Below are 21826 nucleotides of genomic sequence, written 5' to 3' on the forward strand. Positions count from 1 at the left end.
GTCCGCGTTATTTCGTATTTGTTCGGCTTAGCTCGACTAGATTCGGCTCGACTCGATTCGGCTCGTTCTCGCTGTTTCCTTTTGCAGAATCGGCCTTGCAGTTGAGTGGCAACCGGACAACGACTGCAACGTCTCAGGCTTTTTAATGGGGATGATAACAAATGAGCGGCGCGCTGCGTATCACATCGGCGTGGTTTCTCTAATTACAGACAAATTCATTTTGTACAGAAGCAAATCGAGCAAACTCTCAATTATTCTCATGCACTTTCAAGCAATTCTCATCAGACCTGACATTTTCTACTTGGAATCTATGGGAAGTCATTAAACTACACGTTACAGAAAGGCTCAACCAAGTTTCGGTTTCCGTTGTGTTGACGCGTCATATCGCAGATCATCCCGAGTCCCGAGATGCTCCCGAGATGCTCCCGAGATGCTCCCGAGATGCTCCCGAGTCAGTCGCGTCTCGTGTCTCGCGTGTGTTTAACTGAAACTAAATGACTGTGCCGAGCTTGAAATTCTCCAGAGCGTGTCAATCGGCTGGAACTATAGTGATATACAGAGGTGAAACGATAGCTGGATTGGACTTTTTTAATTTCAGGGTAAATTTAATGAAAATTGTGAGTCGACAGGCTGCTGGAATGCGATGAGATGCGATGGGAAAAGAAGATTGGACAAGACGACGAGGAACCGAGGAAAGTAGAGGAAACCTATCAGTAGGGCGTACCTATCGTTTTAAGTCCAAGCTGAAGGCCACGTGTGTTCGGGTCGACCCCGGACAGGAGCCTCAAGTTAAAGCAACATTAGCACATCACAGGCTGAAGTTGAAGTCGTCACGTGTCATGTAACCGTCGGGTCAGTCCAGCCGACTCGCGCTGACCTCACGTAGCGTTCCACCGGTAAGAGACTCATTGACGTGTTCTCTTTTAGAATTAGACAAGATCCGGCATTAACCATCGAAAGACGGGACGCCGATTTTTCGGTTCTACATTGGGGTCTCGTACACTTCTGACAGTATCTCTTTCATACCGGGTGAGTTATCATCCTAGACTCCGAGAATCTGGGAGGAGCCTCCCTATGTATTAGGTGCGCTATTCTCTCCAATCAGTTACACCCACCTACAGGTAACGTCTCCTTGATATTGTATTACAAACATGTCAGGGCACTGATATACCGATCCACACGACAGTTACGGACACCTTGCCTGTAGGGTACTGCTAATCTGATTGGAGAATAGCGTACCTAATACTGCCTGGAAGATTCCTCCCAGATTCTAAGTCTCTAGGACAACTCATCCTGTGTATAAATATTTACGTGTTAATGTTCCAAGTCAAAAATCGTAGACGTTATCGTAGACGTTGTTGAAAGATCCGCCCGTTCTCTGAAGGGTAAAATCGCTACTATTTTCAACGATTTGAATACTGGCCTCTCTGCGACAGTCGCTACCCCCCTCGTTTCTCGCCCTCGTCAAACCTTTGACCTGCCATGATCATCTGCAACTGAACTGAACTGTCACACGACGAGACTCTGCGACGCAACGGAACTGTGCAAATGTATGTACAATTATCGAACGTTTCACTGATTGTCAGATTAGCGGACTCGATTACATTGAAGTTCACGGGAAGATGGTCTCTCCAATAAGTATTAAATTCGCGATTTTCCTGTAAACTCCAATTTGACCGATTTCATTCCCATGATTTATAGTATGTATCAAATTTTAATTTCTTCCGTAATTTTGAATATTACGAGGATTAAAAGTGATAATGGACAACGTAGACAACGACAACTAAGGACGACGTAGAAAGCCATATCAATCGCGTCTTATTGGCCTCTCTAACGTTTATCAGTATCGTGAGTCTGAGTACCTGTAAACGATCGAAACTTTTATGTTGGGTCAATCTTAATTCAATGATAATGTAACGTAACAAGATGTTCTTCTGTTCAATTAACAATTACCTTATACTTGTAGGTCGAACATTGAGAAAAGGAATGAGCCGTTTCCACGGTGACTAATGGTCGTCGCGGCACTATGAAAAGTTGCGCTTACAGCGCTTTTCGAAGGTCCTTTCGAAGGATTGAGAGGCGGGATGGACAGGGAAGGGGGCGAGGGAAAGGAGGAGCATTCGGAATCAGCCTCCTGGTTTCTCTACGTCTGCAGATGACGCGCGTCGGGTCTACCATCCATTACACACACTCTCTCTCTCTCTCTCTCTCTCTCTCTCTCTCTCTCTCTCTCTCTCTCTCTCTCGACGTTCCGTCAATGGCCGTGCAAAACTCCTGCAGAATGCGTGCAGAACTCCTCACCACCCGATCCACTGCATCAAGCCCATCCAAAGCGTCCAGCATCCAACCTATCGAACCCTTTAGTCTCTCTTGAGCGCCGTCTCATCGGCGTCAACGGTTGTGCAATGTCGTTTGTCTTCGTCTTCTCGTCTTTCCAGGGAGGACACGCGTCTCGACAATAACTCGCATAAAGTAAGAAAGTCTAAAGGAACTGTACATTTGCTAATGCACAAAAGATTCTACAATATCCCGAGTCCGACGAGAGGCATTCGGTAAGCGCTGCTTCGTGTAAGGATTTTTGCGCGGAAAAGGAAAAAGAATGATTGTCGGAGCAACGGAGAAGAGACGTTCTTTGATTTGAAACGGCTTCTCTTTCGTTTCAAGAAATTTCGTTGATAAGGTGCGAGTGACATGGATATAATTATAATGTGGCTGGCATCTCATCCAGACGGAAACGAGTTTCTCCATTCTGGTTGGCGATTAGGGATTTTCCGAAAATATTCGTATGAGTGCGTCCTCAAAATATTTCACTGGGCACGACTGCTGATAAATTGCTTGGAAAAACGAATGGCCCGATGTAGATTGGCGATAGATGACCATTTTTTTTTTAAATCCAACATTTTTTTAACACGACTAACACTGGATTTCATATTGACGAACGATTGTTCAATTTGTCATCCGAATATTATGGATATTATTAACGGACATACGATTAACACCTAGAAGAGTCGAGACAGCGAGTAGTGGAAATCGATGTCCGGCGGTAAAAGTAGTGAATTAGCGACCGACCTAGGTGGCCGCTCAATCTTCCCATAGTCCTCATTTCTCCCATCCTCGCCTTTGCGCTTTCCTGCACTTTGCATGCTTTGCTTACAGCTTCCCACGTCCAATAACTCCACTCATATTCCTTGGGTCTCTATCATTTCCTTAACATCTAATGTCTCTCTCTCGGGTTGTTGTGATCACCGATCTGACAGAGAGCGAATCTTAACTACCTATCGAAATCTCTTCACCGATTAATAAATTGGGAGACTCACCGGAGCTGGTGCAGCTAATCCGTGGAGGCCGAGAACTGCATCCAAAAGACACTCACATGGTCACTGCACTACACTTTCGGAACACTCACAGGAATTCATAGAATCGCCTGGATATCGCGAGAACAACGCGAGAACTGTACGAACCGAGAACTTGCTATACCGTAGCGAAACACGGCAAGAAAAACTATCAACAAACAGCACGCGAGCGCGAGCCAGCCCGTGACACGTCGGTCGGTGTCTCGAGACAGACTGCCTTGGCAATAGCCAAATCCGAGTACTAATCATTCTGATCATTCTGATTGGTCGAGAGCCTTTTAAGCGATAACTCTTCTATCTCCTTCGAGTCGTCCCTTTAAACCAAATCGAGAGCGTTCCTTAACGAATCGGTACGTAACTCCTGGAGATCCTCCACGGCCGCTTCCCCAGGGCATCGGGCGACAGCTGGGCACCACGTCCTTAACACGTTGACTGCCAAGCGCATTTTCCATGGTTTGCCCAAGGCGGCAATGTGAATTTTTCATTATGCAATGCATATTATGTTGAAATATTATTTGCAGCAAATAAAATTAGTTATAAAATTATTTTTGTATGTTCTATATTGCATTAATTTCTTCAAACCATTATAGTAACAATGGTATTATTGAAAAATGTATCAGTATCCATATTTACTCTAATTATGTACTTTTATTATTTGCTGCGTCGCCGGTCACCGGTGACCCCGATGGCAGTCAACGTGTTAACTCGGGCAGGGGGCTCCTCTCCTGCCCTTAACCGTATCACAACTATCTCCGCCCGCTTTACAGCCCTTTGCCCATCTCCAGCGGGGCGCCGGTATCTCACCCGTGCTTCTGCCGGTCCGTGGAGACGTCTCCGTCGGGTCGTCTCCTCTGCCGGGCAATTCGGTTCGTCGAGACTATCTCCCAACGGCAGATTCGAGTCCCTCGACCTCAACTAAACAATAACGAAATCTTACGAGAGCCTTGACATAACTGTACGAATCAACCCGAGAGCGTAGCTCCTGAGCAGGGTGGCGACCCGAAGGGAACCAGAAATCGAGAACGTTATCTGTATCGGTAACCGGAGCCGACTTGGTGAACCGTGATTCGAAAAATCACGTCACAGCACATAGAGATGCTATGCTAAAATTGGCGGATCAAGGCAATCCTGGCAAATCTCTTCGTTTCAGAAATCCAAGGAAGAAGGCACGGAATGTGGTGAGAGGATGACGGAAGAGTGGCACATACCTGATATCCTACGTAGGAAGAGACGAAGAAGAGGCGGCGGAGGATCACGATGCTATGCGGTCAAAATCGTCGTCGCGGCTACTTGCCTCCTCCTAACGAAACTGAGCAGTCTAGCGTGGACCGCCGAATGTCCCTCCCCCTCGGAAGCCATGCTCGGTTGCTCGTGTTATAATTTCGAGGATGGCCTCTTTCTGGAGTGCGCTGCTGCGACGGAGGAGAGTCTGAGGACGACCTTATTGGCGGTACAGCAGCGGGGCGTCGTCGGTGGCGAAGATGCGGTCATTAGCGGTAAGTCTGCAAACACATGTGTCGACAGCAAAAGGGAGCTGCTGCCAATCGTGATAGCGCGCGATGATGCTGTTGCAGGTGTAAATGTACGAGCGGTCGTGCAGTCGCTGAGTGTCTATGAGCCGGACAAAAGTATCCTGGAGTTGCGCAAAGCGACGTTTCCCGTGGGCACCCGGATCAGGCACTTGCAAATCTCCCAATCGTCTATTCAGAGGATCGGAGAGATGGCCTTTGCGAATCTTGAGGAGAGCCTGGAGTCCTTGGCGATAGTCTCCGGGCGGCTTCTCCACGTTCCTCAAAAGTCTCTTGCTGAATTGCGCAGGTTGGCTGTCCTCGATCTCGAGGGTAACCTGATGCAGGAACTTTCGTCCTACTGCTTTTACGGATTGAAGCTGATAAAACTGAGCCTGAAGGCTAACAAGATTGGTAAAATCTCGGAGTATGCCTTTGCGGGACTCGAGAACAGCTTGACCGACCTTGACCTTGGGGAAAACAGGCTTCGAAGCTTCCCGGTGGCTCCGCTCCGGCGACTCGAGAGTCTCGCCTCGCTCCGACTTGCTTGGAACGAGATCTCTGGCCTTCCGGATGACGAGTACTCCCTCCTCGGATCTCTCCTCGTCCTGGATCTGAGCAGTAACGACTTCCAAAAGCTTGAGAGTGATTGCTTCAGAGCGTTTCCCCTTCTGCACAGCCTGTCTCTGTATTTCAATTCGATCGAGAGCATCCACGGAGGCGCCTTCGTCTCCCTCAAGGAACTCGAGTCCCTGGACCTGAGCCACAACAAGATAGTGTACTTCGAGACGGGAACGTTCCGCGGAAACGTCCGACTTCGCACGATCGAATTGAGCCACAATCACGTGCACCACGTCGGCGGAACGTTTGCCCGTCTACCGGAACTGCAGGAGCTCTATCTCGCGGAGAATAATATCCTCGAGATCCCGGGGGAGGCTTTCGTCGGCAGCATCGGACTAACGGTCCTCGATATCCAGCAAAATGCTATAAGACGCGTCGACGCGAGGGCCCTCGCTACTCTGGGTCGACTCAGCCAGCTTCATTTGAGTAACAATTACATCGACAGAATGCCGCGGGAATTTCTGCGAAATTGCGAGAATCTTTCTTCCCTCTCGCTCGACGGCAACGAAATACGGGAGCTCGAGCGAGGGACGTTTTCCGGTCTTCGTCATCTTCGAGAGCTACGGCTCCAGGACAATCAGATCGCCGAGGTCAAGCGAGGCGTCTTCTCGGCGCTGCCCTCCCTTCTCGAGCTTCATCTTCAGAACAACGCGATCACACACATGGAGACCGGCGCACTTCGTTCTCTTCGCAGTCTTCAGCACGTGAACCTCCAGGGGAACCGCCTCGTCGTTTTAGCCGACATCTTTCACTTTACTTCCCTTTCGCCGTCATCCTCAGCTACTACCTCATCGATCGACATCAGGTCCCCTTCGGACGATGACGACGATGACGATGACGATCAAGACGATGGCGGCGGTAGCTCGCTTGTCTCGATTCAGCTCGACAGCAACGGCCTCTCGGTGCTGCACAATGACTCACTGCGAGGTCAGACCTCGGTGCGTATCATGTGGCTGGGTCACAACCGACTGACGCGTCTTCAGGCGCCGCTCTTTCGCGACCTTCTTCTCGTCGAGCGTCTTTACCTAACGAACAACACAATCTCTCGAATAGAAGATGGGGCCTTTAGGCCAATGCAGGCCCTCAAATTTCTTGAGCTGAGCATGAATCGATTGAACCGCGTGACGGCACGAACCTTCTCAGATCTGCATCAGCTGGAGGAGCTCTATCTGCGGGACAATGGCCTCGAGCACCTCGAGCCCTACGCCCTCGGCGCCCTCAACAAGTTACGAGTCCTGGAATTGTCGAACAATCGATTGGTCACTCTGCACGGAGCCATCTTTCTCGAAGGACTGCCCATCGAGAGGCTCTACCTACGCAATTGCTCGATCGAAATAATTGAACTCGGAGCTTTGGACAATCTCGACGCACTTCTGGAGCTGAATCTTCAGGATAATCGAATTCCTGGCTCAGCTTTAGGTCTGATTCGACTACCGCGACTGCACGTCCTTGAACTTTCGGGAAACGACCTTGGGCACCTTGCCCAGAACTCTTTAGCCGGACTGCCTGCCCTCGAGGAGCTGTTCGCCGAGGATTCCGGCATATCCGCTCCACTTCCAAACGGACTCTTGCGCCCGTGCAAAGGGCTGACCCACCTCCGACTGGCACGCAACCGCCTCGTGACCCTACCCGATGACCTTCTCGTGGGTTTAGAGTCATTGCGCGAGTTGCGCCTGGAGGAGAACGAGATCGCTGAGATCCCGTATGCTGCGCTCTCGGGTGCCCCCAGCCTGGAGCTGCTCTCGTTGAGTGACAATCACATCAGGAGCGTCGAGGTGTCACGGCTCGGGGAGCTTCCGTTTCTCCGAGAGCTCGATATATCGCGCAATCGTCTCGAGCGGATGTCCGGCTTCGCCTCGGCCAATCTCTCGCGGCTCCAGTCACTGTATCTCAGCGGGAATCATCTGAGTGCGCTACCAGAAAACTTTTTCGGTCACTCGAGGATGTTACGCAGGCTCGACATCGCGGACAACAAGTTCCACCAGATCCCAGCGTTTGCGCTCACCGGACAGAATCTTCCGAACCTCAGCTGGCTCAATCTTACAAGAAATCCTCTGCTGAGAATCCATCAACTCCCGCCGAACGAGCCGACTTACCCAAACCTTCAGGAGATACACATCTCCGAGACGAATTTGAGTATCCTCACGTCCCGTGACTTCGAACCCTTCCCCGGGCTTCTGCATCTCTACCTGAGGCAAAACTCCATTCTCAGGATATCACCGAGCGCTTTTCGTAGTCTCCCACATCTTCTGACTCTCCATCTTGGCACTAATAGCCTCGAGATTCTTCCAAAGGAGCGGCTCCAGGGCATGGAACATCTCCGGCTTCTCAACCTGACGCGCAATCGACTCAAGGACCTTGAGGAATTTCCCGCCGATCTCAAGTCTCTTCAGATTCTTGATCTCTCGTACAACCAGATCAGTGTTCTTGGTAAAATCACCTTTAAGAATTTGATCAGCCTCGTGGAACTTCATCTCTACGGAAATTGGATCAATGTTGTTTCGAGCGAGGCATTCAGACCTTTGAAGAAACTTCGACTCCTCGACCTTAGCCGAAATTATCTCGAGAATTTGCCACTAAACGCATTTCGTCCGCTTGAAACGCAAATACGTAGTCTTCGTGCCGAAGGTCAGTCACAATTTTATATAACCTCAGACGTGTAAACGTAGATACATTCTTTTTATCTTTATTCTTACTTTATCAATCGAGTCTGGTCTCTATCACGTTAAACTTTCGTATTTCGTTGATGCCAGCATTCGCTCTTTCTAAGCTCGATTCTCTGAACCGCAGAAAATCCATTACACTGTGGCTGCGAATCTCAGGAGCTATGGGAGTGGCTACGAGATCATCAGAAGCTAGTGGGCGCCGTGAACCGTCGCGGCGCTCCAGCTCGTCTTCGAACTGCGACATGGTCGGAAAGAGCAACCGCAGAGACGAACGTTGCCCATGAAAAGAGCCAGATCGACGTGGAGCCAAGTGTCGGCTCTTTGCGCTGCGAGCAGCCTCCGGAACTTCGTGGACTCGTCTTTCTCGACCTGGACCCACATGCGTTTTGCTCGGCGCCGCTTGTCCTCAAACTTGCTATTCAGGACATCCAACCATTCTCCGTTCTGGTCTCTTGGCAGAGTCGTAATCACTCAGGACTTTACGGATATCAAGTGGCTTATCACGCTCTCGATAACGTTGATGAGGTGGGTGATTGACGGTACGATCAATATTAATATTAAAGATTACAGGAAGTAACGAATGGAGACAATAAAGATAACATACGAATTTCCCGAAACTGCAGAATCGACTGGTAAGATATATCGACGGAATTTTAAGTATTAGCTTGGGACACGAGACACATTACGGGCAACGCGTGGCACCTCCTGGCGAAATCGACGTTACCTTGTGTGTGTGAAAGAGAGAGAGAGAGAGAGAGAGAGAGAGAGAGAGAGAAAAAGGGGAAAAATCAACATTTTTTCTAAACTGCTTCAGGTGAAGGGAAAGCTGCTGACGCCAAAGGCCCGCTCGGTAAGACTGAAGAAGCTCGCCCCACATACTCGATACCTGATCTGCGTTTTGGGTCTTGGCAGCTGGGGAACTCCAATTCACGACGAGGCCAACCCGTGGCTGTCGAACGGCTCGCAAGAAGAACCGCTCGAGAGCAGTTACGATGGCCCACTACCTCTCATGGTGAACTCGCCTATGAGTAAGTGCACCGAGGTAAGGACGCTCGACGCGTCCAACTCTTTCATCGGAGACGGCAACATACCCGACAGGGGTGGGCTTGCGGGTATACTTACTCGACGACTTGGTCTCATCGTCGGTAGCTGCATGGGCTTTGTTGTCTTTATCGTACTCGTCTCGGTTCTCGGCTACATGAAAATGAAAAAACAAAGAGCCGCTTTAAAACGAGAACAGCCACTTCCCATAAATCCTCCCGAGTTCATGTCCTACCGGCACTTCTCTCTGCAGAGTGCCGATCGACCTGCTGACAACGCATCTTCCAATTTAGTTTCCATGCCCTGTCCCAGCTTTATCGGCGCTATTCCGTCTCCTCTATCGACGATCGGCTCCATGCAGACGACGCAAGTCCACACGTAACACAGCTAATGTAAAATTCATATTTTCCTCTCTGTACCCCGTCACTCGGAATCAGTTACCTATCGATCTACCAAGCTAACGACCTCTCCAAAATTCCTATCCAATTGGTCAATCATAATTTTCTTCTTCTTAATTGTCCTTCTTTCTCTTACAAGGCACGCCATCCGCATGTCGACATTGATTGTTTATTGGTTATTTGTTATTTCGATAGGCAAGTCTCGTGTGGACTAGTTAATATCTCAGAGTAAGAGATCTCTTACGAGGAAAGACATTCCTGCCAACAATTTTTCGATTCTTCGTTGCCAAACGTTAAACTTTCTACTGTAAAAAGTTTTTAAATATTGTATATAGATAGACGATGTATGTATATGTACGGTTAGCGTAGGTACTCTTTATTATGATAATAAAAATATGCAACTCGAATTAAATATGACTTTTTCTTTTATGCGAGATGGAGCGCACATGATGGTACGCTAAAATCCTTGCAATGAAACTTGTCACGTATCGATTTACTTTTCTCTTTGACCAATAATCACAAGCCAATCAGTCAAGTTTGTAAGTATCGACATAGTGCATGTTACTATTTTTAAGAATTCATCAGACTCCGAATAATACGATCAACCTAAAAAGTACAACATCACCGATCAAAGCTGATTAACATATGCGCATTAGACTCCGTTGCAGGTACTCAGATTGATTTTCATTGTTTCTCACTAAATATATATTTTATCGATTTGTAATCACCGTATAGTAGTGCCATCGGCTCCGAATTAACGGTAGTGATGTGCATGTCGGTGGGGAGGGCCAGGGGGGGGGGTGCGGTGGAAAAGAGAGGAAGACACACGATAGAGTACCCAAATGTCACAGTTTTCTGTAGATGTAAATCTCAATCAATACAATTTCTCGATCAACAACTGCAACGTGAAGGCGTCAGCAGTGGAATACGAATAGTCACGAACGAATACGAGTGCAAACGATTCAGCTTCAGATGTTTTTACTTGGTCTGATTGTACATATTATGGGAATGTCCTCGGGATTACGTTTTCTAAACGTGAATTGTTCAATAATGCTTTTTGACTTACGCGAAAGGCACGCATCGGGAGCTTTTCATAAGTTTCGTACTTTCGGGAAACCGATGACTACTTAAATTCACTATTCCTCCGTAAGCATGCTTCGCTTACGATTTTTTGTATCATTTACATCTCAAGATCCATCGATAGAACTCGTAGAGTCCTGATAATCCCTGCATCACCAATTATTCAGGCACGCTCATGTGACAACGTACTCGCAGCTACGCTAAAATTTTACCAGAGCAGAAGACATCAGAAAGTATCCTTTTTTCGTATTACGATATTACACTTACAGGGAAAAAGAAGTGGATACGCCGTAGGAGGACAATTTGGAAGAATCTTATGACTGATTGTCGGTTGGTAGTGCAATGATACAAAGGGTCAATATGCCCGCGATTAGAGATGACGTGGCACTCAATGACATTTCGAAAGTCTGAACGTTCAGGAGAGATTGCGGTATCAACAATGGGCAGTCGCCAGAAGTCAATTTGCGCATCTTCTTAGCTTACGACTACTCTTGAGTGTCAGCAATAGCAGTTTCCTTTAATTGGAATTTGCTCCTGCTGGCTACCGTGACACTTTAAAATCCTTTGATGAGGTAACACGGATTTGTCCACGGTCATTTCCATCCTGCGCATTACGCGATCCAGCAGGATTTCAATCGCTCTAGCGACATTTTGTCCCGTGGCAGCGCTAGTCTCCAGGTAGACCAATCTGGAATTATGACACCAACTTTTAGACTGTCAGATCATCTGTTACCTTATCAAATGCTATAGGTTAATATCCCATCTTTGCTTTCATCGGATTCTCCTGTTCCGACTTAGTTACCACACGCAGCAGTAACGCACTTACCCGTACTTTTCTGCCAGTTCTCGCGCTTTTCGTTCTCCAATTACGCGTCTGTCCTCAAGATCCGATTTATTGCCGCAAAGAATTATATCCGGATCTTCGCAGTACGCGTGAGTCTGCACATAAAGTCAAGAAACATATCAGAAGACAAAAATGTGATACATGTAGATATTCATAACAGGAATCCTTTTGTGCGTAAATGCTTGCAATGAAATGTACAAGCATCCAAATCAAATGCAAAACTAATTTCACATATCCATTACGCGTCTACGTATTTATTTTCAATATTTGCTTTCTCGGTGAAGCTGTAGCTAAAATTTGTAGTCAAAATTCTTTCGATGCTTCCTCATTGTGTTTAGTCTGATGCCAGTGTCGATTATACATTAGAAAAGAGTACTTCCTTGAGAATTGTATCAGTACCCTCAATTGATCCAGCCAGTTTCTCACTTCCAAAAATGATTGTTCATTGGTCAAGTCGAACATGAGCAGAAATCCCATTGAATCTCGATAAAAGGCTGTAGTTAGACTTCGAAATCTGTAAAGTCATATTACTTTATTGGGTTGTACGTTTAAGACAAATGGGTCAACTCTAAACAAGCATAGGCTCAACCATATAAAATTGTACTTTACCGCTCTTGGCCAGCAGTATCCCACAGTTGTAGATGTATCCGTTGACTTCTACCATTTACAGTTTGATAAACCTACACATTACATTACATTATACATTAAATTGTGACAAGCAACATCATATTCCTTAAATGGACATTTAGCAGTAAGATATTTTGCAAACGTATCTTACCACTCTCTTTTCTCTGAAGTCGATACCAACAGTTGAGATAAAACGAGAATTGAACGTTCCATCAGTATATTGGTAAAGAAAACTAGTTTTTCCCACGCCAGAATCCCCAAGCGCCAAGAATTTGATCAAATAATCATATTCCATTATCTGGCTGAACGACGCCTTTACTATAGTTGGTTTGACACCTGTTGGTTTCTTTCTACCGGTATCTCGTGGATACAACCTTAATCTTTTTTATAGATTCGTGCGAAAACGGCAATCCTCTCGATACCTCAGCCTTCAATATTGCGCAAACCTTCCAAGTGCGTTTTATGAAGATAAATGAAACGACTTCAGTACTACAGTCAGGTTGACGGCGATGTCACGTATGTACGTCACTAGAGTCGTTTGTTCGCGAACTGTCTGGAAATGTCGTCAACGCGACAGGTGGCTCGTAGAAAAAAAAATGGCGCGCATTCGGAATTGCACTTACCGCAGTGCAGGTACATTCCCTATGACGTACACGCAACGAACAGAGTTAACAATGTAATAAACTATTTCACATACCTTGAGGTTATACTATTTTAGGTTAAGTTTGATCACAGAATCTGTTTGAATGTCTTCTTACAAGTTTTCGAATGGTAAAAATAAGCCGCACTGACCCGTGTGTTTTTCCGCAAAATGGAATGAAAACGACGAGTGTTAACGAAGAAATGGTTAGCGATGATTCGCTGCTTTTGAGATTTCCAACATCGTGTACGTGACTCATACGTTGAGTTACGCCTTCAATTCTGTGTATTCTGTGCATCCTTCTTGTTCCTTCGACTATATTTATATATTGCCATCTGTCGCGAAGAGTTGTGACGGGGTTGCGAAGAGTTATTAAACCCTCATCCTCCACTGTTGTCCGTTTCATTGAACGATCTAAGAAAATCTCTAATGATCTGCAATCTGCACGATCTGCACCACTCACAAATCAGTGCGAATCTCAAGATCTCGTAGACTGTGGTACCGATGTTCGCCACCAGACGTGCTACCGGTACAACCGACAAACATGTCTGACGTACGCATAGACGTTGAGTATTGGTGAGTTTATACACTTCATTTCTTGCTTTCATCATGGGAATACTTTAGACACACTACGCCGTATAATAATAATATTAATAATTTTCTTTGGCTAACGACAATCACGTAGTTCATACGAAGACGAACGCATCAGCGACCCAATAAATGTTGTTCTTACAGCGGATCGTGCGGTCACAGGACACAGTTTATCGACTTGGCGACGCTGCTTAGGAAAGCTGTGCCAAATGTTAAGATATCGGGTACCGAGGGAAGGCAAGGTATGCACGTGTATATGCAATATACGTAGTCACTTGTGTTCACATTATTGTCATTTTTATTCGCATTGATTGCAATTTGGCATATATAGATATTGAAATCACACCAAATAAATTTCTTGAAGATTCACTTCCCTTCCGTTATCAGCCTCGTTCGAAGTAAAAATCAACGATCAATTGGTTTACTCAAAACTCCAGACGATGGCATTTCCCGACTTCGAGGCAGTGTCTGATCTTGCGAAAGCCGTTTCCCATGGTATGCCGATTAAGAAGATTGAAGGACAGCAGCCAATTGATTGTGCCATATCCTGAAATGAAACTCCGCAAATTACGTCTAAACTGTAGAAAAAGAAATGCAATGTATTATGAGAAATAAATCGGATCTCCGATTTGGACTACTGCATCGACGTTAGTCTGAGATTTGCCTGCGTCGAGGTATACTCCGAAAGAAATTTTTCCTTTAAATTCTTTCGCCAATGTTCGTAATGGCTCCACAGTCTTGCGGCTTGTTGTTTGGTCGACGCATATCATCTGGCATCTTGTGCACGGTCCTTTCACCTAGCGCCAGAGTCACCGGTTATTGCCGTCACATTGAAAAATTCTCAAAAGCTTACCTTAAACTCATTGATTCCTACTACACAAATTTGGTTCGGTTCACACTCTTGAAATGGGCGTTCACAAGAAATAATAAAATTTCCTCGAAATCGCTGCTGAAGCGTTTCTACGTTACAATCAGAATCGTGGGGAATTCGGTCTGCCAACCATTTTAAGCTTTCTCTGTTTATCAATAAGTACTGAGACTGGCTCGAAAAGGATAAAGTCAAACTGCTACCGCTCTCAATTCTCTCGTTCTCTGTATCCAAGTGACGATACGAAACTGTATGTATTAATACGATTGACGAAATTTGTCGAATAACTTAGTCATTGGACTTCAGTTTTATGCGTACCATTCGTTTCTCGCAATTTTCGTAGAAGCCTAAGTCCCGGACGACGTAAGGCTAGACTCAACCACTCAGCAACTTCGGAACCGCAATCCGTACCGTTGACTCCATGACCGCATACTCTGCTATGACACATCGGTTTATCGAGACAGGCATCGTTAACAAAAGAATATCTCAATGGTACGCGTATGAGCGGCATACCTGAAACGATTTGACGTTAATCATTGCTATAGGCGATTCGTGTGATTCTCTCAGAAATCGATTCCTCGATATAACTCTGCTTTCCTATTAGGCACAGTCGAATACGCGATACCCAACATTTCAGATTAAATATTTTAGAATCTCTTACCAGGATAATGCAACTCCAGAGCGTTCTCTTTTTCCTTGATGCACGGTTTGATAAGACAGAGTGCGCTTTGATGTTTTTGCGTATAGGAGGCTCCGGACGCAGTGACAATCATCCATTCTCTATCATATTGTAATCCTCGCGGGGTAATCGTCCAGGAGTCCAGCACTTCGAAGGCCGCGCACGATTTAACAGGATATACAAACAGTTGCAAAAGTCTCGGCAGTGCACCGGCTCGTGGGCTCGAGAGTTCACTCGCTGTTACGATATCTCTTGTTTTTTCAGTATCTTTCAAGATTCTTGTGTAAGTCAAATTTTTCTCAAGAAAGCATTCATCGATCATAGCGAGAAGCTTCTGAACATCCTCGACAGTTGACATGTAGCCAAAGGAAACTCTGATCGCTCCAGTCGGCTTTCCGTCTATGAGATCGCTCTTTCCACCACAGATGTAGCCAGCGTCGTAATTTTTTAAAACCTCTTCGTTTGAAAGACGTAAATGTCGCTGACACGCTCCCGGATTACAAAAACAACCCGTTCTCAAATGAATATTGTATAATGCGGCCATATGTAAAACTTGCATATAGCCGATGTAGCTACCGTCAGAGCGCATGAGATTAAACGAAACGATTCCACCTTGTATCATGTTATCGCAATCGTTATATTGAGTATCGGCGTAAAGCACAACTGCTGCCTTTCTGTTTGAATGCCGTAGACTCGCCAGCATAGAATAAAGATACTGCGCCAGGGAGAAGACGTGTTGCGATATCACTTTTTGGGATATCTTGGACAATTCATCAAATCCATATTGCAGAGACACGATAGCGAGAAATGGAATTGTACCGTCCTCAAACCTGCAAGAAAAATATGTTCTTACTTCACACAAAGCGCGTACTCGCGGTATTTTCATTATATTCTAGGCATGCAGTGTACCTTTCGTGCAGCACTTGACGTTTTACGTGAAAATTATTCGAACTGAGAGAGATTTCTACAGTACCGCCGCCATAATACACTTTTTCTAATACTCTTGCGCTGGAATTCTTAACTAACAGAGCACCAATTCCAGTTGGATAACCAAACATCTTATAAAAGGAGAGACATACAAAGTCTGGCTTATATATTGACAAATCTAAATCATTGGTAGCAGCAAAAGATGCGGCATCCAGAAATGTATACCATCTCGTGTTATTGGCATACTCTCCAAATATTGTCTTGTTTAAAATACCATTTTCAACAGCTTCGATCCAACTCAATGGACATTTGAATCCAGAGAAATTGCATTGCGCTGAGTATACAAAAAGAGAATTATTGTCTGCTTCATCAACGTTCTTCTTCGAAACGCAGTAATCTTCGCTAAATATTTTTAGGAGTTTATCACGATCGAGACTAATTACAGTAGCACCATTTCTTTTAACCACTTCTCGCATACCAAGGACCGAAGTGTGATTGTCTTGAGCATACACAAAGTATCCTGATTTCTTATCCCCATTATTCTTGAAATTAAATGTCTCAGCTACTGTTTTCAAAGAAGCAGTAGCACCTGAGGTGAAGATCACATCGTACTCCTTAGTGGAAGTGTGAAAGTGCTTGAGGATCCTAGATAGAATTAGAAAGCATCAATTGAGAGAGCTTTAAATGGTATTGCTCCCTTCATAATTACCTAAATCTGGTTCGTTCAATGATATCATGTACACTACTGCTTGAAGCAGAACCAGCAGAGTGTGGATTCCCATAAAGTGCGGAATTTAGATCATTAACCACCTTGTTAATCTGTGTTTTTGAGTAGAGTGTCGCTCCAGCATGATCCAGGTAACATTCGTCTATAATACAGTGGAATAATTGAATACTGCCAGCACAGTACGCGACTTTATGCAACAGAGTGAAAAAAATGCATAATTTTATTAGGCTTACATACTTGTTAATCGAGTGAATTCGCTCGATAGGTATTCTCGAACGTCCAATTCGTAAACAGGAGTAAACTTAACAGCCGTTTTTCTATCCATGATGTGGCGATGGCAACGTTGGACCTGGTTTCCGAGCTCTGTTTCTATTCAGCATGGCATGAACACAGAAGTAGCATACCACGAGCATAATTTGATTTGCTATTGGCTAAACGACATTACTCAACAGGAACGTCGTCATTGCTAAAGGAGTGCTACAATTATCAAGTGATTATGTACGCGTCATACGGTTGCTGTATGGCCGTCAACCGTTATCGAACACTGACGACAATATACATACATATTACAATCTCCTGGTAAGTTGACGTTTCGAGGAATGCAAATAATCGTGCAATCTAATACTCATTTAAACGATTGCGTGATCGATGATGACAGCAATAACGATGATTACCCAATGATTTCAATTGTTTCCACATATTAGTCGCAGGCACAGCTTTGAATCCCACGAACAAAAATATTTGCTATGCGTGTAATTCAGTGTAAAGTCACGTATCAGCTGGTATCAGCGCATATTGTGTACATACATACATACATTATGGCTGTCTCCTCCAATGAGAAAATGTGCCAACTCCACTTATCATGACTTCACCAGACCCACCAGACTGATCGTGACCAGACTCCACTGAACTCTACCGTATCACCGAGTAGGCACTAGTGAAGAGAATTAACCTTATGGGAATTTGATTCTGACACCCGCCAAGCACAGTGGGCACGGACGACATGCTCGTGTGACGAACTCAATTCGACTGAATTCGACTGAGCGCTGTCGTTACTGCTTCTCAGTCGCTCGGTATGGTAGAGCTCCTTGTTTCCTGATTTCATACCGCGAGTTATTGCGGTATTCTATTGTTATTATTGCCTTTACTTATACTAAAATATAAGAGTTCAGTTGCTTTATAACATCGGTATACTAATACTTTGTGTATGTACCTTCTCCTTTTGTACTGAAGACCCTTTGCTTTGTGAGCGGCAATAAATGAAGGAAACACTGTTAGAGGTCGCTATGAGTCCCTCCTAATGGGACTTAGGGTCATGCTGGGCCGGCGTGCGTGCTCGCGCTCTGGCTGGGTGGCGTGAGTGAGTGGGGCCTCTTTGTTGTGAATCACATAATTATTAACCCAAAATTGAAAAAGAGTAATCCGACCCGACATTTTTCGCATTTTTTACATTCACGTCGAAATTTGCGGGTCGGATTATTCTTTTACTTCCGGCTTACTTATTACGAAAGTGGTGTCAAAATGATTGTAACCCTTGCAGAATGTGTGCTGATCTCCACTTTGTCAAAAAACCTGTTTATGATTTTCGCTAACATTTTACTTCTATGGGAATAGGAGGTCCAGAGTCTCCCTATCCCTAGAAAGAATACAGGGATTCAGCGGACCCTACTAGATGCATGCCACGTATCTGTTTTGGCATTAAACTTGTGGTCTATACTGTAACCAATACATCCGAGGATATTCGCATCACGGTAGTAATAAAATTCCGCTAATCCGAATAACTTTAAGCATTAAATAATAACAATTCGTAGGCATCACGACGCCCAATTCTCCCGCACCTCTTAAGCCCACTGGCCCACCGTTCACGGGTATACATATAAACGGCGACGTTTCACGATTCGAGCATTCTAGCACCTGAGCTAGTTAGCTTACCTTTACTAATGCAACGAGCAAACCGTCCCGGGCTTCTACCGGTCCGTGGAGACGTCTCCGTCGGGCACTCTCCTCTGCCGGGCAATTCGGTACGTCGAGACTATCTCCCCACGGCAGATTCAAGTCCCTCGACCTCAACTAAACAATGACGAAATCTTACGAGAGCATTGACATAACTGTACGAATCAACCCGAGAGCGTAGCTTCTGAGCAGGGTGGCGACCCGAAGGGAACCAAAAATCGAGAACGTTATCTTTATCGGTAACCGGAGCCACCTTGGGACCGTGCTTCGAAAAATCACGTCACAATTTTAACGAGTCAACATTGTAATAACATTCCGCCCGTCGGAGGCTGCTTTCAGACACGATTCCATATTTTATTTATACAATCACAACATTAGTCAAGATAGGATAACAAGAATAATAGAAGAACCTATTATTCCCGTTCCTGACAGACGTATCCGTGTAGATAACCCGCGTCTAATCATCGTATCGATACAATTGACTTTCCGATCACTAATCATCTGTATATACCATTTATAATAACTTATATAAATTTATAATAACTGCTTTCCGTTAACGTTTATATCTATTCTTCCCTTACTAACATCCAGCATTCTCTAGGCTGGTACTGCACTAACCCTTTTTGTATTCCGTTGTAGGACAATATACTTTTCTTTTGTAACATGTAAAACAAAGTCTCACTTTCATTTGTTCCGCCTGATATCTTTCCTAAATTCCTAAGAGTCGATTCTGGCTCGAACCCGCCTTTCTGGCACGATCCGGAGAACCGCATCGTGCGAATAATGTTACAATACACATATAATAATATATACCTACAGTTGTTTAACGAGTAAAAGATCCTTGCTCAGGGGACTCTATTACGTTAAAAGTCATAGGAATATGACCCTTGCGAAAGCTTTCTTACTCGCGACCGAAATATCTTAGGTATACTTGAATCTAAAATGCAACTAGGTACTGAGAATATTTAAATGCTTCCATCTTCGTGTTATTATTTATCAACGAACGGTCAACGTTATTGTAATTTATGTTTACCGTATGCGCCTCATAGCTACTCTCAAGACACTTCTAAATGGCATGTACCATGTTGTGAAATATGAAATAAATTTCGAGAAATTGCGAATTAAATATTCCCTCAGATAAAATTATTTGTAATATGATCGCAGGTTACAAATGAAATAAAAGTTAACGTATTCTAATAAAACTTTATGGAGAAAATGTACAGACAAGACGAGGTGGCCGAGTGGTTAAGGCGTTGGACTGCTAATCCAATGTGCTCTGCACGCGTGGGTTCGAATCCCATCCTCGTCGTGAGCTTTATTTTATTTCTTTTGGTGTACATCCTTTATGCTCATTTATTTTTCATTCTTTCAATTGTAAATTTATTAACTCAGTTGTCAAATTTCCTTTGCATATGAGCTCTAAGCAGTCGCCGGAAACTATGTCAATAGATCTAACATGACACTTCAGCTGCGACAGTTAGCCATTAAGATGTTGTAGCATGTTTCACATTACGATCTATTGTCATACGAGTGCCACATGAAATAATTTCCAAAACACCTCAGCTCGTCTTCTTGTTATTCTCCATCTAGCATCAAACGAATAATAAGACTCCGTGGCGCAACGGTAGCGCGTCTGACTCCAGATCAGAAGGTTGCGTGTTCAAATCACGTCGGGGTCAAGTCAAAAGTTTTGTTTTTTTTTTTGGCAAAAATAATTAAAAAACGAGTTTTTCGGGTCAGGCTCGCCTACCCCATCATTTTGAGCCATTTGGTTCCATTTAATTGTGCGCGACTGAAGAAATACAAGAAATAGTGCTGGGCCCACTGGGCTAACCTAAAAATTCATGGTCTCGCCACGTGGAGCGGGTCAATTCCAACGACCAAATAAAAGGAAAGGTGAAACCACCCCAGGGGACGAAAGGAGCAAGGCAGTAAAAATTGGAAAGGTAAATTTGACGGACCTGATTGACAGGGAATACAAAAAACTTTTGAAAGACGAAGGCAGACAGGCGAAGCACAATGTGCGACCTAACCTAGCAAATTCGAGGGCGACCAACGATAACAGACAACAGGAGAATAATCCTCCTATGATTTTATCCAATGACGAAGCCACTCAGGACAACGAGGGATGGCAGATTGCACGTAAACGAGGTAGAACAGCAGCATCGCCGGAACCAAAAGAAACGCCAACCAACAACAGCTTTGAAATGCTACAAGACAGCGGTTCAGGAGCGACTCAACCAGGTAACGTTGGCTCTGAGGAACCCAGAGAAACAAAAAAGAACATAACCTTAAGCATTTTTGTCCACAAAAAGAGTGCACAAATCAAGGATCTCATCAACCTGTTCGATAACAATCTCAATGAACAGAATGATTACAGGCTGAGCGCTCCAGGAGAATCTACATTTGTGAAGGTAACAACAAGAAACGTAAGCACGTATCAGAAGCTAAAGCTAACGCTTACTGATAACGGCCTACATTTCTTTACACACACACCGAAGCATTTAAAACCTAAATCGATGGTGTTAAAGGGAATCAACGGCGGTTTCGATGCTGCCGACATAGAAGAGGAGATCAACAGGAAAAAGGAGCCTAGTCTCATAATTAAGAAAGTCTTTGCTGCCCGATTTAACAGCACCAAAGGAAGGCAAAACTTCATCGTGCAAATAGACCACAGCAACAAAGTTGCCGAGTTGACGCAAATCAAAGTAATTGCGCACCAGGTAGCTTTATGGGAGCCACTCCGTAAAGAGAAAATATTTCAATGCCACAAGTGTCAAAGGTTTGGACACGCCAGTATTAATTGTAACTTACCTTCTAGATGCGTAAAGTGCGGTTTAACTCATCCACCGCAGGAGTGCAAAATCCCAAAGGAGAGTGAAAAAGGCAGCCTCAGGTGTGCAAATTGTAACGAAACTGGACACCCGGCGAGCTACAAAGGATGCGCGTACTATAAAAAGGCAATAAACGTGATCAAGTCAATGAAAACGACGAAAAAACCCACTGGCAGCAAAACAAGAAAACCAAGCAGGACAATACAAAGTAACGTATCGTATGCGAGGGCCACGCATAATCAGGTGCCGATAAACACGCAACAGAATTACGCACCAAACGCGCCAGCGGAGCGCAACCAAGACGCGTTCCAGCCAACAATGGAACAAGGACCACCGCCTCAGTGGGCTTTATACCTTAGAAACGACATTCTGAGCAATATGGAGAATATGATCAGAGATATTAGACGTGAGTTGCACACGAGAATAGACAATCTTCTAGAGGAACTTAACATAATAGAAGCATAATGGA

The 21826-nt window shown here is 44.9% G+C and overlaps 5 protein-coding genes and 2 non-coding genes across 17 annotated transcripts; 5 read left to right on the forward strand and 2 right to left on the reverse strand.

Annotated features, from left to right (window-relative positions):
• On the forward strand, positions 1 to 9999 carry LOC107274013 (protein artichoke). 2 transcript variants are annotated; one of them, XM_025091298.1, is made up of 6 exons: positions 1 to 561; positions 630 to 896; positions 4504 to 4849; positions 4928 to 8110; positions 8273 to 8673; positions 8963 to 9999. In XM_025091298.1, the coding sequence occupies exons 3-6, from the start codon at positions 4540 to 4542 to the stop codon at positions 9569 to 9571; spliced, it is 4503 nt and encodes a 1500-aa protein (XP_024947066.1). In that variant the 5' UTR covers positions 1 to 561; positions 630 to 896; positions 4504 to 4539; the 3' UTR covers positions 9572 to 9999. The 2 variants fall into 2 exon arrangements, with proteins under 2 accessions (XP_024947066.1, XP_024947067.1); XM_025091299.1 differs by having other exon boundaries at positions 8273 to 8687; positions 8963 to 9098.
• Positions 9943 to 12799, reverse strand: LOC107274023 (ras-related protein Rab-27A). Of its 4 annotated transcripts, XR_003061701.1 has the most exons (7): positions 12290 to 12799; positions 12121 to 12191; positions 11911 to 12025; positions 11494 to 11606; positions 10935 to 11355; positions 10654 to 10867; positions 9943 to 10193 (listed from the first exon to the last, which is right to left on the reverse strand). XR_003061701.1 is itself a non-coding variant. In XM_015752745.2 (5 exons), exons 1-5 carry the CDS (start codon positions 12431 to 12433, stop codon positions 11166 to 11168), a joined length of 633 nt encoding a protein of 210 aa, XP_015608231.1. In that variant the 5' UTR covers positions 12434 to 12799; the 3' UTR covers positions 10060 to 11165. The 4 variants fall into 4 exon arrangements, 1 of the variants encoding a protein (XP_015608231.1); XR_003061700.1 differs by having other exon boundaries at positions 10654 to 11355; XR_001539391.2 differs by having other exon boundaries at positions 10060 to 10867.
• Positions 12800 to 13221: 422 nt separating this feature from the next.
• Positions 13222 to 14009, forward strand: LOC107274025 (migration and invasion enhancer 1). Its single transcript, XM_015752747.2, has 3 exons — positions 13222 to 13354; positions 13514 to 13611; positions 13757 to 14009. Exons 1-3 carry the CDS (start codon positions 13323 to 13325, stop codon positions 13918 to 13920), a joined length of 294 nt encoding a protein of 97 aa, XP_015608233.1. The 5' UTR covers positions 13222 to 13322; the 3' UTR covers positions 13921 to 14009.
• On the reverse strand, positions 13650 to 17616 carry LOC107274016 (molybdenum cofactor sulfurase 3). 5 transcript variants are annotated; one of them, XM_025091304.1, is made up of 9 exons: positions 17134 to 17616; positions 16808 to 17036; positions 16553 to 16712; positions 16322 to 16488; positions 15826 to 16177; positions 14899 to 15746; positions 14556 to 14750; positions 14223 to 14485; positions 13650 to 14166 (listed from the first exon to the last, which is right to left on the reverse strand). In XM_025091304.1, the coding sequence occupies exons 2-9, from the start codon at positions 16893 to 16895 to the stop codon at positions 13972 to 13974; spliced, it is 2268 nt and encodes a 755-aa protein (XP_024947072.1). In that variant the 5' UTR covers positions 16896 to 17036; positions 17134 to 17616; the 3' UTR covers positions 13650 to 13971. The 5 variants fall into 5 exon arrangements, with proteins under 5 accessions (XP_024947072.1, XP_024947071.1, XP_015608220.1 ...); XM_025091303.1 differs by having other exon boundaries at positions 14223 to 14461; positions 15826 to 16488; XM_015752734.2 differs by having other exon boundaries at positions 15826 to 16488.
• A 2134-nt stretch (positions 17617 to 19750) lies between these two features.
• Positions 19751 to 19832, forward strand: Trnas-gcu. Its single transcript has one exon. It is a non-coding gene; the product is annotated as a tRNA-Ser (tRNA).
• A 285-nt stretch (positions 19833 to 20117) lies between these two features.
• Positions 20118 to 21551, forward strand: LOC107274026. 3 transcript variants are annotated; one of them, XM_025091312.1, is made up of 2 exons: positions 20118 to 21246; positions 21345 to 21551. In XM_025091312.1, the coding sequence occupies exons 1-2, from the start codon at positions 20368 to 20370 to the stop codon at positions 21402 to 21404; spliced, it is 939 nt and encodes a 312-aa protein (XP_024947080.1). In that variant the 5' UTR covers positions 20118 to 20367; the 3' UTR covers positions 21405 to 21551. The 3 variants fall into 3 exon arrangements, with proteins under 3 accessions (XP_024947080.1, XP_024947081.1, XP_024947082.1); XM_025091313.1 differs by having other exon boundaries at positions 20118 to 21231; XM_025091314.1 differs by having other exon boundaries at positions 20118 to 21268; positions 21345 to 21409.
• Trnaw-cca lies at positions 20131 to 20202 on the forward strand. Its single transcript has one exon. It is a non-coding gene; the product is annotated as a tRNA-Trp (tRNA).
• Positions 21552 to 21826: the final 275 nt, after the last annotated feature.

This window comes from Cephus cinctus, unplaced genomic scaffold (genome assembly GCF_000341935.2).
Source record: "Cephus cinctus unplaced genomic scaffold, Ccin1 Ccin1_scaffold1987, whole genome shotgun sequence".
NCBI classification, from domain to species: Eukaryota; Metazoa; Arthropoda; class Insecta; order Hymenoptera; family Cephidae; genus Cephus; species Cephus cinctus.

Excerpts from the sequence above, each read along its gene's own strand:
- LOC107274013 (XM_025091298.1), top strand. The coding sequence starts at position 4,540 with ATGACGGAAGAGTGGCACATACCTGATATCCTACGTAGGAAGAGACGA. Across the intron at positions 4,850-4,927 it reads CGAAGATGCGGTCATTAGCG|GTGTAAATGTACGAGCGGTC; the intron begins GTAAGTCTGCAA and ends ATGCTGTTGCAG. Across the intron at positions 8,111-8,272 it reads ACGTAGTCTTCGTGCCGAAG|AAAATCCATTACACTGTGGC; the intron begins GTCAGTCACAAT and ends TCTGAACCGCAG.
- LOC107274025 (XM_015752747.2), top strand. The coding sequence starts at position 13,323 with ATGTCTGACGTACGCATAGACGTTGAGTATTG. Across the intron at positions 13,355-13,513 it reads CGCATAGACGTTGAGTATTG|CGGATCGTGCGGTCACAGGA; the intron begins GTGAGTTTATAC and ends TTGTTCTTACAG. Across the intron at positions 13,612-13,756 it reads GGGTACCGAGGGAAGGCAAG|CCTCGTTCGAAGTAAAAATC; the intron begins GTATGCACGTGT and ends TTCCGTTATCAG.
- LOC107274026 (XM_025091312.1), top strand. The coding sequence starts at position 20,368 with ATGGTCTCGCCACGTGGAGCGGGTCAATTCCAACGACCAAATAAAAGG. Across the intron at positions 21,247-21,344 it reads TCAAAGTAATTGCGCACCAG|ATGCGTAAAGTGCGGTTTAA; the intron begins GTAGCTTTATGG and ends CTTACCTTCTAG.
- LOC107274023 (XM_015752745.2), bottom strand. The coding sequence starts at position 12,433 with ATGGAATATGATTATTTGATCAAATTCTTGGCGCTTGGGGATTCTGGC. Across the intron at positions 12,192-12,289 it reads ACTTCAGAGAAAAGAGAGTG|GTTTATCAAACTGTAAATGG; the intron begins GTAAGATACGTT and ends TGTAATGTGTAG. Across the intron at positions 11,356-11,493 it reads GAACTGGCAGAAAAGTACGG|ATTGGTCTACCTGGAGACTA; the intron begins GTAAGTGCGTTA and ends TCATAATTCCAG.
- LOC107274016 (XM_015752734.2), bottom strand. The coding sequence starts at position 16,895 with ATGGATAGAAAAACGGCTGTTAAGTTTACTCCTGTTTACGAATTGGAC. Across the intron at positions 15,747-15,825 it reads CGTCAAGTGCTGCACGAAAG|GTTTGAGGACGGTACAATTC; the intron begins GTACACTGCATG and ends TTTTTCTTGCAG. Across the intron at positions 14,751-14,898 it reads TCTGGAGTTGCATTATCCTG|GTATGCCGCTCATACGCGTA; the intron begins GTAAGAGATTCT and ends AAATCGTTTCAG.